This window comes from Myotis nattereri (genome assembly GCF_964212035.1).
Source record: "Myotis nattereri genome assembly, chromosome: 18".
In the NCBI taxonomy this organism is placed as follows: domain Eukaryota; kingdom Metazoa; phylum Chordata; class Mammalia; order Chiroptera; family Vespertilionidae; genus Myotis; species Myotis nattereri.
The window spans coordinates 22595367-22609490 of NC_138093.1; the positions used below are offsets into that span (position 1 = coordinate 22595367).

The 14124-nt window shown below is 40.4% G+C and overlaps 1 protein-coding gene across 1 annotated transcript in view; it reads left to right on the forward strand.

The window, feature by feature from the left end:
* Positions 1 to 201: 201 nt before the first annotated feature.
* Positions 202 to 14124, forward strand: part of CEP350 (centrosomal protein 350) — a 103520-nt gene continuing 89597 nt past the window's right edge. Inside the window, exons 1-5 of the mRNA XM_081112357.1 lie at positions 202 to 747; positions 4704 to 4789; positions 5773 to 5816; positions 12444 to 12558; positions 13405 to 13564. Coding sequence (XP_080968483.1) covers positions 4717 to 4789; positions 5773 to 5816; positions 12444 to 12558; positions 13405 to 13564 — 392 coding nt within the window. The 5' untranslated portion in view covers positions 202 to 747; positions 4704 to 4716. The remainder of the gene's footprint in view (positions 748 to 4703; positions 4790 to 5772; positions 5817 to 12443; positions 12559 to 13404; positions 13565 to 14124) is intronic.

Below are 14124 nucleotides of genomic sequence, written 5' to 3' on the forward strand. Positions count from 1 at the left end.
CCTGTGGGGGATGGAGCCCACAACCCAGGCATAGTGTCCTGACCTGGAATCAAACTGTGACCCCCTGGTTCATAGGTCTACACTCAACCACTGAGCAACACTGGCCGGATAGACACAGACTTCTTTTTTTTTTTATGTATTTCTATTGATTTCAGAGAGAAAGGGAGAGGAAGAGAGAGGTAGAAGCATCAGTGATGAGAAGGAATCATTGATTGGCTGCCTCCTGCACATTGGACTGAGCCCACAACCCAGGCATGTGCCTTGACCGGAATTGAACCTGGGGCCCTTCAGTCCGCAAGCCGATTCCCTATCCACTGAGCCAAACTGGCTAGGTGACAGAATTCTTAACAAGGTAGATGTGTTTGCCAAGTTGTAGCCTGGTAGTTAGTATTATCTCTCTAGTAATTCCTGCAAAGAATCTATTTAGCTGGGGCCACACCATTCCACTCTAGAAAAACTAAGATTTTTTTGTGTGTGTGAGATTGAAGCCATGGATCTGGTAGTTAATTACTTTTTTAATATATATTTTTATTTATTTCAGAGAGGAAGGGAGAGGGAGAGAGAGATAAAAACATCAATGATGAGAATCATTGATTGGCTGCCTCCTGTATGCCCCCTACTGGGGATGGAGCCCGCAATCCAGGCATGTGCCCTGATTGGGAATCAAACCAATGAACTCTTGGTTCAGAGGTCGACGCTCAACCACTGAGCAACACTGGCCAGGCTAGTAGTTCATTTTTGCTCTGGGTGAGTAGCTGGGAGAAATATCTTCTTCCTTTCTGAGTAGTTTGTGCTGTTCAATGAATCTCGATGGCAGTGTTTTGTTGCTCCAGTTTAACTGCTCATTACCTTGTTCATGTCCAGAGAGTGAATAAATAAATCTCCAATACAGTTTTTACATACTTCTTGTACTATTTTTTTTTTTTTGGCCTCATAATAAGGTTTTTACTTGGGTATAGCCAGAGCAAGGGCTTTATCATTTGCTCCAGTCTTCTGATTCATTTCATATCGATGATGTGCTTTTTATCATATGACTCCCATTGTTTTCCATGGCATCAAACAATTTAGCTTATTATATGGCCACCTGTAGCCCTCTTCTTTTCTCTGTTATCATTAAGAGTAATTATACTTTGTGTGTGTGTGTGTATGTGTGTGTGTGCCTTGTAATTTTACCATAAATTTTTACAGGCTACTTGCAAATTAGTATATGAATTCCATTTCCCTGTTTTCCATTTCTTTTGTTTTCCTGCCTTATGGACCTAGTAGTGTATGTTGTGTTCTCTTCCTTTTTTTTTTTTAAATTAAATCTTTATTGTTCAGATTATTACAGTTGTTCCTCTTTTTTCCCCCCATAGCTCCTCTCCACCCAGTTCCCACCCCACCCTCTGCCCTTACCCCCCTGCCCCTGACTGTCCTCATCCATAGGTGTATGATTTTTGTCCAGTCTCTTCCCAACCCCCCACATTCCTTCCCCCGCCCCTGAGAATAGTCAGTCCACTCCCTTTCTATGCCCCTGATTCTACTACATTCACCAGTTTATTCTGTTCATCAGATTATTTATTCACTTGATTTTTAGATTCACTTGTTGATAGATGTGTATTTGTTGTTCATAATTTGTATCTTTACCTTTTTCTTCTTCTTCTTCTTAAAGGATACCTTTCAGCATTTCATATAATACTGGTTTGGTGGTGAGACCTCCTTTAGCTTTTTCTTATCTGTGAAGCTCTTTATCTGACCTTCAGTTCTGAATGATAGCTTTGCTGGGTAAAGTAATCTTGGTTGTAGGTTCTTGGTATTCATCACTTTGAATATTTCTTGCCACTCCCTTCTAGCTTGCATAGTTTCTGTTGAGAAATCAGCTGACAGTTGTATGGGTACTCCCTTATAGGTAACTGACTTTTTTTCTCTTGCTGCTTTTAAGATTCTCTCTTTGTCTTTCGCTCTTGGCATTTTAATTATGATGTGTCTTGGTGTGGTCCTCTTTGGATTCCTTTTGTTTGGGGTTCTCTGCGCTTCCTGGACTTGTAAGTCTATTTCTTTCACCAGGTAGGGGAAGTTTTCTGTCACTATTTCTTCAAATAGGTTTTCAATATCTTGTTCTCTCTCTTCTTCTGGCACCCCCAAATTCGGATGTTGGTACGCTTGAAGCTGTCCCAGAGGCTCCTTACACTATCTTCATATTTTTGGAATCTTTTTTCTTTTTGTTTTTCCCGTTGGATGTTTTTTGCTTCTTCGTACTTCAAATCTTTGACCTGATTCTTGTGATCCTCTAGTCTGCTGTTGGAACTCTGTATAATATTCTTTATTTCAGTCAGTGTATGCTTAATTTGTAGTTGGTCCTTTATCACAACCTCGAGAGTCTCATTAGATTTCTTGAGGGTCTCATTAAGTTTATTGGCGGTTTCTAGAAAATTCTTGAAAAGCCTTAAAAGTGTGGTTTTGAACTCTATATCCAGTAGTTTGCTTTCCTCCATCTCTGTCATTTGTGTCCTGTTTCTTTGTCTCCACATTTTTTTATGCTTCGCTGTGTCGATAGAGTGGCTTTCTGTGCTAGGTGTCCTATGGGGCCCAGTGGCTCAGCCTCCCCAATTACCTGAGGTGGACACTCTTGGTGCACCCCCTTGTAGGCTTTGTGCACAGTCTTGTTGTAGTTAAGCCTTGATTGTTGTAGGTATCATCGGGAGGGATTGACCTCCAGGCCAGTTGGCTGTGAGAATCAGCTGTGTCTGCAGTGGGAGAATTTCTGTGCTGGAGACACCCCTCCGGCAGCAATTTCCGGTGTTTACCTATGCCGCCATCTTGGTTTCTCCCCTCTCTTCCTTTTTTATGAATAATTTTCCAGCCTGGCTTTTTAACCACCTCTTCTGTTTCTTTGCTCATTTTTTCTCTCTCATTTTTATTGATTTACCTTCCTCCCATTTCTATTCATCCTTTCACTCCAACCCTGCCTTTGATTCTCTATTCTTTTCTGTGTAAATTGAGATCCTATCAGCTTCTAACATTCCCATTTGTTTATCTCTTCATTGAAGGACTCTATTGATATGAAGATGAATCAGAAGATAGAGTCCTTAAGGACAGGCTTGTGGGGATATGGAAATATATATATATATATATATATATATATATATATATATATATACTATTTGTAACTTTATGATATAGTCATCACACTGTATATTAAGTATTTGTTTATGTGTCCCTTCCATTAGATTGTGAAGGTTAAGTAAGTTCAGCTAATATTCATTGAATGAATGAGTGAATGAATGATGTGTGTGTGTGTGTGTATGTGTGTGTGTGTGATGATAAAGGATATAAAAAGTGCACAGAATGCTATTGGAAACCAGGGAAGTAGTAATTCTGTTCAAGGACAATCGTGGAAAGGCTTATAGGAGATGACATTAGTTTGTCTTTGAAGGGTATTACTGCTGGAGAAAATTTAGAAAAAGATATGGAGATAATGCAAATTTTTGATGCAGATTTTTAGTGCTCAGAGAATGCTCTCTAGGTACGGTGATTTGATAGGAACAATTGGTATACAATGAAGATAGCAAGGCCCAAGATTGTGAATTAAGGTTGTGAAGGCCTCCAAGTTCCATCATGCTAAGAACTTGGAATTTTGTACCATATGTAATAGTCATTGAAGAGTTATAAAAGCAGATTTGCTAGGTTCTGTTTTAGAAAGATAACTTTGGTTGTGTATGAAGAAGAGATTAGGAGAATAATAATTTAGGAAGCTTTTTACCATAATTTAGGCTAAAGATGATGCTCTGAATTAGAGGTAAAGGGATGAGAGAGAGAGATTACGGAAATAGCATAAAAATTTTTTCAGCAGCTGTATGGAGGCATATTTTATGTGCCAAAACAAATATTTTTAATATATTTTTTATTGATTTCAGAGAGGAAGGAAGAGAAATAGAGACATCAATGATGAGAGAAAATCATTGATCAGCTGCCTCTTGCACACCCCCTATTGGGGATCCAGCCTTCACCTGGGCATGTGCCCTGACCAGGAATCGAACCACGGCCTCCTGGTTTATAGGTTGATGCTCAATTACTGAGCCACACAGGCAGGGAGAGAGAAATATTTTAAAGATAGTATTGTTTATCTCTCAGTTCTTTTTTAAAAAATATGCTTGTTTTTGTTTTTAGAGAGAGAGGAAGGGAGAGGGAGAGAGGAATAGAAACATCGATCAGCTACCTCCTGCACACCCCCTCCTGGGGATCAAGTCAGAAACCCAGGCATATGCCAGAAATTGAACCAGTGACCTCTTGGTGCATGGGGTGATGTTCCACCAAACCTGTTTGATTTGGTGAACACTTTAAAGTGGTTAAAAAAGGCATTTTGCAATTTAAAGTTTATACTTTAAAGATAGAGTTTTGACATACTAGATTCACTCCTTTCTATGAAGAGATTTTTTTCATTGTGCCTTTTCCACAGTGATCTTTTAAAAAAATTTTACACATTATATTTATACACACACACACACACACACACACACACACACACACACACATATGTATTCTTTCATGAAGAACAGATCTATTTAGATAGAATTTCAGGAATTCTTATGAGGGTATAAAGATAACTTTTAGAGAGGACAAAATCTTTTTCTGACTTTAATGAAAGACAAGATAAGTAAGGGCATTTTCTTTACTAACATTGTTATATTGATGCTCAGTGAATACTGATGATATGATTGCAGGTAAATTGGCAGGATGAGGAGCAGCAAATCAAAAGAGGTGCCTTTACCAAATCCAAGGAACTCTCAAAGCAAGGATACTGTTCAAGGTATGATTTTTTTTTTAACTGAATTTATTAATCCTTTGTTTAGGTCATATGTATAAAATTCTGAACTAATCAGTAATGAAAATTATACACATGCTTTGATTTATAAAAGGGATAAATAATTAAATTTTTTTACATATGATTAATGCAGTTTAAAAAATAATGTTTTCTATTTTAAAATTTTAATTTTGTTTTGAAGATACAAGGTAACTTACCTTCTAAGGCATCCTATGGTAAAGGAAAAAAATATTTTTTGAAAAAGAATCAGTATATGTAAAACTAGTTTTATACAATTTCTTAGAAATTCTGGCTTAAGTAGTATGACATAGCTCTTAATATACACCTATAGTGCACTGGTAACAAAAATAATAGTCTCGTTGAACTCTTCAAAATGATGCTTTTGGGGATAACCGTAATTTAGAGTGTGATATTTTTTGAGGGACATAGACAGACTGGAGTATATCTGGAGGAAGATTGTTGAGTTTCTGAGGGATCTGGAAATCATGTCACATAAGGAGCATTTGGAGGAAATGAAAATATCCTAGAGAAGTATGACTCAGGGGAAATATATGGCCTTATACTATGTGAAGGGCTGTTATATGAAAGATTTTAGGTGTAGTTTTCTAATCTTTATACATAATGTGACTTACCATACAATGCAAAATTTTGTATTTGTTCAGCTCATTGGGGTAAATTGTTGGAGATGTGAAATTGGAGTGTGAGTGGGGGTTAGTCCACCTGTCCTAAGGACTAATAGGACCAGTGTCTAATACAACTCAACTGTATACTGTATTAGGAAGCTCAACGTTATTGGATGGGAGAAGAACCATGTTTTGGCTCAATATAGTACAGCACTTGTTAGAGAATAGTTCTGCCTAATAAAGAGGGTTTCAAATTTTTGAATGTATTTGGGAGCTTGTTAAAATGTAGATTCCAAGGTCTACTTCAGAGCTTTAGATTCAGTAAATATCAATGTTCCCCAGCAGATATAACCACATCGTGGGATGCACATTCTCAGACCAAGGCTGCTGTAAGTAGTTATAGTTTCCATTTCTTTCTGGTTTAAAATTGATTACTTGTTGTAATTGAATAAATTAAAATTTTTTCTACAGTGCTTTTGGTAACAAAATAAGGTTGACATTTTGGTAAGAAATTATCCTATCTAATAATAGACAAACATGGTAATTGACCATACCTTCGCTACACCTCCCATTGGCTAATCAGTGAGATATGCAAATTAACCCAACCAAGATGGCGGCCGGAAGCCATGCAGCTGAAGCGAGCCGGAGGTTTGCTTGCTCCAGTGATGGAGGAAGCCAAGGTTCCCTTCCTGCCGCGGCCTGCTCTAAGCTACACTCTAAGCAACAAAGTTTCAATTATAGAAGCTAAACAAACCCCAGATACCTGCTTTCAGCCAGCCGTGGCCTCAGAGCTGGAGCGAGCAGTGACCACAGCAAAGTTTCAATTATAGAAGGTAAATAAATCCCAGAATTAAAAAAAGAAAAGAAAAAAAGGAGAGGCTGGGAGCTTCAGTTGCCGGCCAGCCTGAAAACGGCCTTCAGTCCCTCACCCAGACTGGCCAGGCATCCCAGTGGGGACCCCCACCCTAAAGGGAGTGTGGCCAGCTTGAAAACAGCATCAGCCCCTTATCCAGGCTGGCCAGGCACCCCAGTGGGGACCCCTATCCTGATCTGGGACACCTTTCAGGGCAAACCAGCCGGCCCCCACCCGTGCACCAGGCCTCTATCCTATATAGTAAAAGGGTAATATACAAACTGACCCTAACAGCAGAAAGAATGGGAATGACTGGTCACTATGACACACACTGACCACCAGGGGGCAGATGCTCAATGCAGGAGCTGCCCTCTGGTGGTCAGCTCACTCCCAGATGGGGGAGCTCTGCTCAGCCACAAGCCAGGCTGATGGCTGCCAGTACAGCGGTGGTGGTGGGAGCCTCTCCTGCCTCCTCAGCAGCGCTAAGGATGTCCGACTGCAGCTTAGGTCTGCTCCTCGCTGGCAAGTGGACATCCCCCGAGGGCTGCCAGGCTGCCAGACTGCCAGAGGGATGTCTGATTGCCAGCTTAGGCCCCATCCCCCAGGGAGCAGGCCTAAGCCAGCAGGTGGCCATCTCCCGAGGGGTCCCAGACTGCAAGAGGGCACAGGCCGGGCTGAGGCCCTCCCCCCCCCAAGTGCACAAATTTTTGTGCACCGGGCCTCTAGTCTATACTAATAAAAGGGTAATATGCTAATTAGACAGGACGTCTTCCAGACATCCTTCTGGACAAAGCCACAGTGGCAGGGGCCAAGGCAGGGGCTATCAGGCTGTCAGGGGGGCAGTTAGGGGGCAACCAGACCCATTAGGAGGGCAGTTAGAGGACAATCACACCAGCAAGCAGAGGCAGTTAGGGGTGATCAGGCAGACAGGTGAGCGGTTAGGAGCCAATGGTCCTGGATTGTGAGAGGGATGTCCAACTGCTGGTTTAGGCCTGATCTCGCAGGGCCTAAACTGGCAGTCGTACATCCTCCGAGGTGTCCCAGATTGGAGAGGGTGCAGGCCCAGCAGAGGGACCCCACCCCGTGCACGAATTTCATGCACCGGGCCTCTAGTATACCATATATTACCAAATGAACATAATGACAACTATCCTATATAATAAAAGGCCAGCGACCATAAGCTTAACGACCGGAACGACTGCTCGACCAGTTGCTATGAGGTGCATTGACCACCTCTCGGTCCCCCCCGGCCTGTGGGCTCCAAACGCAGTATGGCAAATGGGGAACCACTGGGAACCGGGGTGGGTGGTTGGGGGGTGGGACTGGCAAGCAGGCAGAACTGAGACGGCCAACCTCTTGGTTCCTCCCCCAGGTCCACAGGCTCCGATTGCAGCATGGCAAATGGGAAACCATGGCGAATGGGGAACCACAGAGAACCAGGGGGTGGCGGCGGGGTGGGACTGGGGACTGGCAAGTGGGCAGAAGATGGCCCTGATCGCAGGGCAGGTCTAGGGACCCTACCCGTGCACAATTTCATGCGCTGGGCCTCTAGTTAAATAATAAAAGAATAATCAAGACACTTTAGGTATCTGGAACATTAACACTATGACATATAAAATATTAAAGTAATTTCTACTACTTATTCTCCTTTATTAAATTTGTTCATTTGGTGTGTTGAAATGAAGATTTAAAACAAAATGAATTTGGGAAGGTGGAGCTAAGTTTAGGTAAAGGGCTCAGTCAGGAAATGAAAGGGACAACTACTTCTTGAATGGACTGAATTATCTCTTATTTTCTGTGGCAGTAATAGAAGGGTTTCTTTCAGCATTACTGAAGAATGACTGTGAGCAACCTGTTCTCATTTGCGTGTGTGTGTGTGTCCAATTTAATCAGGAGTTTAGTAAAACAAATATGTATGGTATGTGATGCATAGTCCCTTCGAAGGGAGACTCCTTCCTTTTTCATTTGTTCTCTGGGCACATTACTCTTCTAATATGTTCTTTTGGTTTTCTTTTGTATTCTATCTGAATTTGAATCACCTACTTCTTATTATTTGAATACTAGAGGCCAGGTGCACGAAAATCGTGCACTTGGGGGGGGGTTCCCTCAGCCCAACCTGCGCCCTCTCGCAGTCCAGGAGCCCTCGGAGAATGCCCGACTGACAGCTCCCCTCTGGGGAGCGGGCCTAAGCAGCAGTCTGGCCTCCTTTTGCGGGAGGTGAATGGCAGGCCAATAGAGGGACTGCCCTCGCTGGCGAGCAGCCGGCCCTGCCCCCCCATCACCTTGCCCTGCCCCCCATCACCCCTCCACTGCCACCCCCAATTGCCATCCCCTCCCTTTGCCCGCTGGCATCCGCCTTAGCTGGCCTGGTGCCTCCTGGTCTTCGGCCCCACCCCCCACCGACCAATTGTTCTGCCATTTAGTCAATTTGTATATTAGGCTTTTATTATATAGGATGTTATTTTCTGTCTCCTAATCTTTTGAACTGGTTTAAAAATCAATCTGGAAAATGTACTGTAACCTACATTTGGTTATAATGCAGGGTCAGCCAGAACCGGTTTGGCTCAGTGAATAGAGCATCGGCCTGCGGACTCAAGGGTCCCAGGTTCAATTCCGGTCAAGGGCATGTACCTTCGTTGCGGGCACATCCCCAGTAGGGGGGCGTGCAGGAGGTGGCTGATTGGTGTTTCTCTCTCATCGATGTTTCTAACTTCCTGTCCCTCTCCCTTCCTCTCTGTAGAAAATCAATAAAACATATTTAAAATATATATATATAATGCAGGGTAAAATTATTTTTTTTTTAATTTTCACCCGAGGATGTTTTTTCCATTGATTTCTAGAGAGAGTGGAAGGGAGGGAGGAGGGGGGAGAGAGACAGAAAGAAACATTGATGTGAGACAGACACATCAATTGGTTGCTTCCCTTACTCTCTCCTACAGAGGCGGTGCAATCTGCAACTGAGGTATGTGGGCAAGCCGATGCTCTAACCACTGAGCAACTACCAGGGTGCAGGGTCAAATTTTGACCTCATTAATAGCAATTCATCCGAGGATATGTTTTTTTTTAATTGATTTTAGGGAGAGAGGAAGGGTCAGAGAGAGAGAAACATCGATTGCTTGCCTCCTATACACGCCCTGACCAGGGATCAAACCCGTAACTTAGATATGTGTCTTGACTGGGAAGCAAATCTGCAACCTTTTGGTGTATAGAAAGACACTCCAGCCAACTGAGCCACCTGGCCAGAGCTATATTTTCTCTCTTCTACATGAGCATTATACATCTATAATGCAGGAGTAATTTCTATCCTCCAGTTTAATTTAGATCTAAACTAATTTAGAACTGAACTGTTAGTTATTTTTCAAAATGATTGGATGTTTTAAAAGAATTTTTAAGGGTGATAAGGGGCTCATGAATGGAGGAAGGGAAGCCTGATACAGAACTATTATAGGATTTTTTCACTTTTGTGAGTACATTGCACTGCAAAAATTCAAAAGAAGATAAGCCAGAATTTTATACAAAGTTTTTTTGTCTCTCTGTGGTGGAATTTTTATTATTTTAATTTGTTCTTTTTTTTTATTAAATCTTTATTGTTCAGATTATTACATTTGTTCCTCTTTTTTCCCCCCATAACTCCCCTCCTTCCAGTTCCCACCCCACCCTCCGCCCTCACTCCCCACCCACTGTCCTCATCCATAGGTGCATGATTTTTGTCCAGTCTCTTCCCGCATCTCCCACACCCCTTTCCCCCCCAAGAATAGTCAGTCCATTCCCTTTCTATGTCCCTGATTCTATTATGATCACCAGATTATTTATTCACTTGATTCTTAGATTCACTTGTTGATAGATGCATGTTTGTTGTTCATAATTTGTATCTTTACCTTTTTCTTCTTCTTCCTCTTCTTAAAGGATACCTTTCAGCATTTCATATAATACTGGTTTGGTGGTGATGAACTCCTTTAGTTTTTCCTTATCTGTGAAGCTCTTTACCTGACCTTCAGTTCTGAATGATAGCTTTGCTGGATAAAGTAATCTTGGTTGTAGGTTCTTGGCATTCATCACTTTGAATATTTCTTGCCACTCCCTTCTGACCTGCAAAGTTTCTGTTGAGAAATCAGCTGACAGTCGTATGGGTATTCCCTTGTAGGTAACTGAGTTTCTTTCTCTTGCTGCTTTTAAGATTCTCTCTTTGTCTTTCGCTCTTGGCATTTTAATTATGATGTGTCTTGGTGTGGTCCTCTTTGGATTCCTTTTGTTTGGGGTTCTCTGCGCTTCCTGGACTTGTAAGTCTATTTCTTTCACCAGGTAGGGGAAGTTTTCTGTCATTATTTCTTCAAATAGGTTTTCAATATCTTGCTCTCTCTCATCTTCTGGCACCCCTATAACTCTGATGTTGGTACGCTTGAAGCTGTCCCAGAGGCTCCTTACACTATCTTCGTATTTTCGGATTCTTTTTTCATTTTGCTTTTCCGGTTGGGTGTTTTTTGCTTCTTTGCATTTCAAATCTTTGACTTGATTCTTGCGCTCCTCTGGTCTGCTGTTGGGAGTCTGTATAGTATTCTTTATTTCAGTCAGTGTATGCTTAATTTCTAGTTGGTTCTTTATCATAACATCGAGGGTCTCATTAGATTTCTTGTAGATCTCATTAAGTTTATCGGCAGCTTCTAGACAGTTCTTGAGAGACCTTAAAAGTGTGGTTCTGAACTCTATATCTTCCATTGACAATTTTGTCCTGTTTCTTTGTCTCCGCATTTTTTTTATGCTTTCTTGGTGCACCCCCTAGTGGTCTTTGTGCACAGTCTTGTTGTAGTTAAGCCTTGATTGTTGTAGTTAATACTGGGTGGATTTGACCTCCAGGCCAACTGGCTGTGAGAGTCAGCTGTGTCTGCAGTGGGAAGACTTCTGTCCTCTTGGGAGGTGCTAATCTAGCCTTTGCCTGAGGCTATCCAGCAAATGGCTCTGTGCAGGGCTTGGGCAGAGCAGGTCACAGGGGATCAAACAGGGTGGGCAGAGGGAGCAGTTATGGCTGCTCTCAGTCCCGTCCCCAGAGGCTCTGCCTCTCAGAGTCCCAGCAACCGCTGCAAACCTTGGAGAGAAAGCTGCCCTCGCGTTCCAACAGATGCCAAGCAGTCCCGCTTCTCCCGTTTGAGTCTGGGTCCCTAGAGACTCGCCCAGAACTGGAGCTCAGGGCCTGAGCCTCCCTCCCAATTGAGACAGACAACTTCGCCCTCAGCCGCCAGCCCACTTCGCGTGCATCTCCGCACCTTTGTATTTTCCGCACTGTGCCTCCTCTGAGTCTCAGTATGCTGTTCTCTTTCCTTCTAGTTGAAGAATTTCCCCTCAGCCAGCTTTCCTGTGGTTCTGGGTGATGTCCTTTCCGTCTTTTAGTTGTATTTTTGAAGTGGTTGTGCGAGGCAGCATTCTCCAGTGTTTACTTATGCCACCATCTTGGTTCTCTCCTAATTTGTTTTTTTTATACCTTTTCTGTTTAATAGATCTAAATACATTTTTTTCACCATTTTGGTTACTACAAATGATTACTATTAAGGGAAAATGCTTTTTTTTTTGAAAATGCTTTTTCAAATCATTGAGAACATTGATGATTATACCAAAAATTGACTTATATTATAAATTGTATGGAAACCTGAATTCTATCTTGTTATTTTTATCCTTATTGTGAAACTTATTTTACAGACAAAAGACTATAAAAGTTGTAGCTGTTTGAATAGTACTCTTAAGGTTTAGTATGGCTGAATTATGTTTTCCTACTTTTTGCATGTAACATGCACAAGATATACGCATAATGATATGCAGCTGTCAGAAAACTTTTACCGCTTTAATAAAACAACAATTAAAAAATAGGTCAAGACAAATAGAAAGTCTTTGATATTCCTCAGAATGTTTTTGGTTTTCTTGTCTAAATTTGGGCAGCATTGTGCCAATTGTCAGTATAGTTGAAGAAATAAGTAATGAAAACACTATAGTTTTGTTCATTAAAGTAAAATATTCCTGAGTTTTTTTCCGTATTTTGGAGGAAGGTATTGGGCAATATAGTTTTATTTTTTATTTATTTATTTTTTGATATAGTTTTAAATAACTCTGTAATTTGATAGTAGCTGGCTATTTACAGAATTAACCTATTTGTTGTAATGGTATTTAACTTTAGCTGAGACACATTGAAAACAAATTAGAAGTAACCCCTACAAGTACAGCTGTGTTTGATTCTGTCATGGATACCAAGAAATCTTCTGCAAGTGCTACCCGAAAAATAAGTAGAAAAGGTATGTATGAAGTTACTGGATATATGTAATATAAATTTTTGATGTTGGTTTTGATTCAGTTTAATTTCTTCTCATAGTCCCATGTATTTGCTTGCTTTCTTGTCAGAGATTTATCTCTTCATTTTTCCTTTGGTACTAAGTAATTACGAAGCAGCCTCAGATTTATTGACTGTAGGTGCTATTTTCCTTATCGATTAATTAGGGACTTAAGCACCACTGCATCACCTTTGACAGTGAATTTTCATTTGTTTTTAGTGGTGAGAATTTGATTTTGAGCCTTTGGGGTTTTATGTATTTTTTAACAAAGAAATTCACAGGTCTTTATGTCACTTTGAAATTTAGTTGGCTTAATAAGATTTGTATCTTTTGTTGGAGTTTAAAATCATAAATGGAATATCTGTTTTATAGATGCTGTCATAAATTCACACAATGCCAATGATTTTTTGTTTATTTTTCATATATTTAATTCTTTGGTTTCCTAATCAGTGGTCTAAAACCTGCAGGTTACTACTTTCTACTGAAATTGTGCTTTTTAAAAAAAATCTGTGAATCTTTTGGGTTTTATCTGGTATTTCCTTTTTTAAGTGAGTGAGAGCCTTTGACAAAAAGAAATTTTATATGTTGAATTTTATTTTGCATTGTTTGCACAGAATATAATCTTCCTCTATAGATTTGAGTTACTGTAATAATTTAAATAGCCTGTGTTTTTTCCATCTACTTATATAATATCCAGCTAGAGATCTCAGAAATAATAGATACCTAAGTTATTTTCTTAGATCCTTGCCAGATTCAGAGACAGTAGTATTTTATATCATATGTTCTCACAGATTTTTTTTCCCTCCCCAGACGGTAGGTACCTGGATGAAACTTGGCTTAATGCTCCAACTTCCAAATCTTCTAAATCACGGAAAGAGAAATCTCGTAGTCCTCTCAGAGTTACCACCCTGGAAAGTAATGTAAAGAAAAATAATCGTGTGGAATTCCGTGAACCTTTGGCTTCTTACAGGTTAGTGTTGTTTTTCTTAAAAAGTTATCAAATAGGGCTAGCCTGTAATATTTACAGTAAGATTATAGTTTATTTTCCGACTTTTTCATAGCACTCTGGCTCTGGTATTATTACCTTTTCATTTTTCAGAAAAAAATAAAGCAAACGTCTTTTATATTATGAAATACTGACTTTCTACATTTACTAATTAAATATTTGGGGAGAGAAGAAGTAGTAATATTTGCTCCAGGCACCTACCACCATTGCAATAAGTATGTTTGCTACAAATTACTCAGGAACTGTGGTTCTTCCCTCCCTCCCTTAATATCTCATATGGGATATTATACATAATGAACTTTGTATAGCGTCGTTTTCTCCTTTTTTTGATAGCATTAATCAGTTACCTAAAATTTCTTCTTGAGAATGTGGGTTGGCTTATTGTTTTACCATTAGCCAGTGGCTCCTTTCAGCAACTTATTTAGTTAGATGTTCAAGTTTAATGAATGAATTTTGATAGTATGGATGATATAAAATGCTTTGTGTTTTTGGTTAGGTGATAATTTAGGATATTCAACTATAAA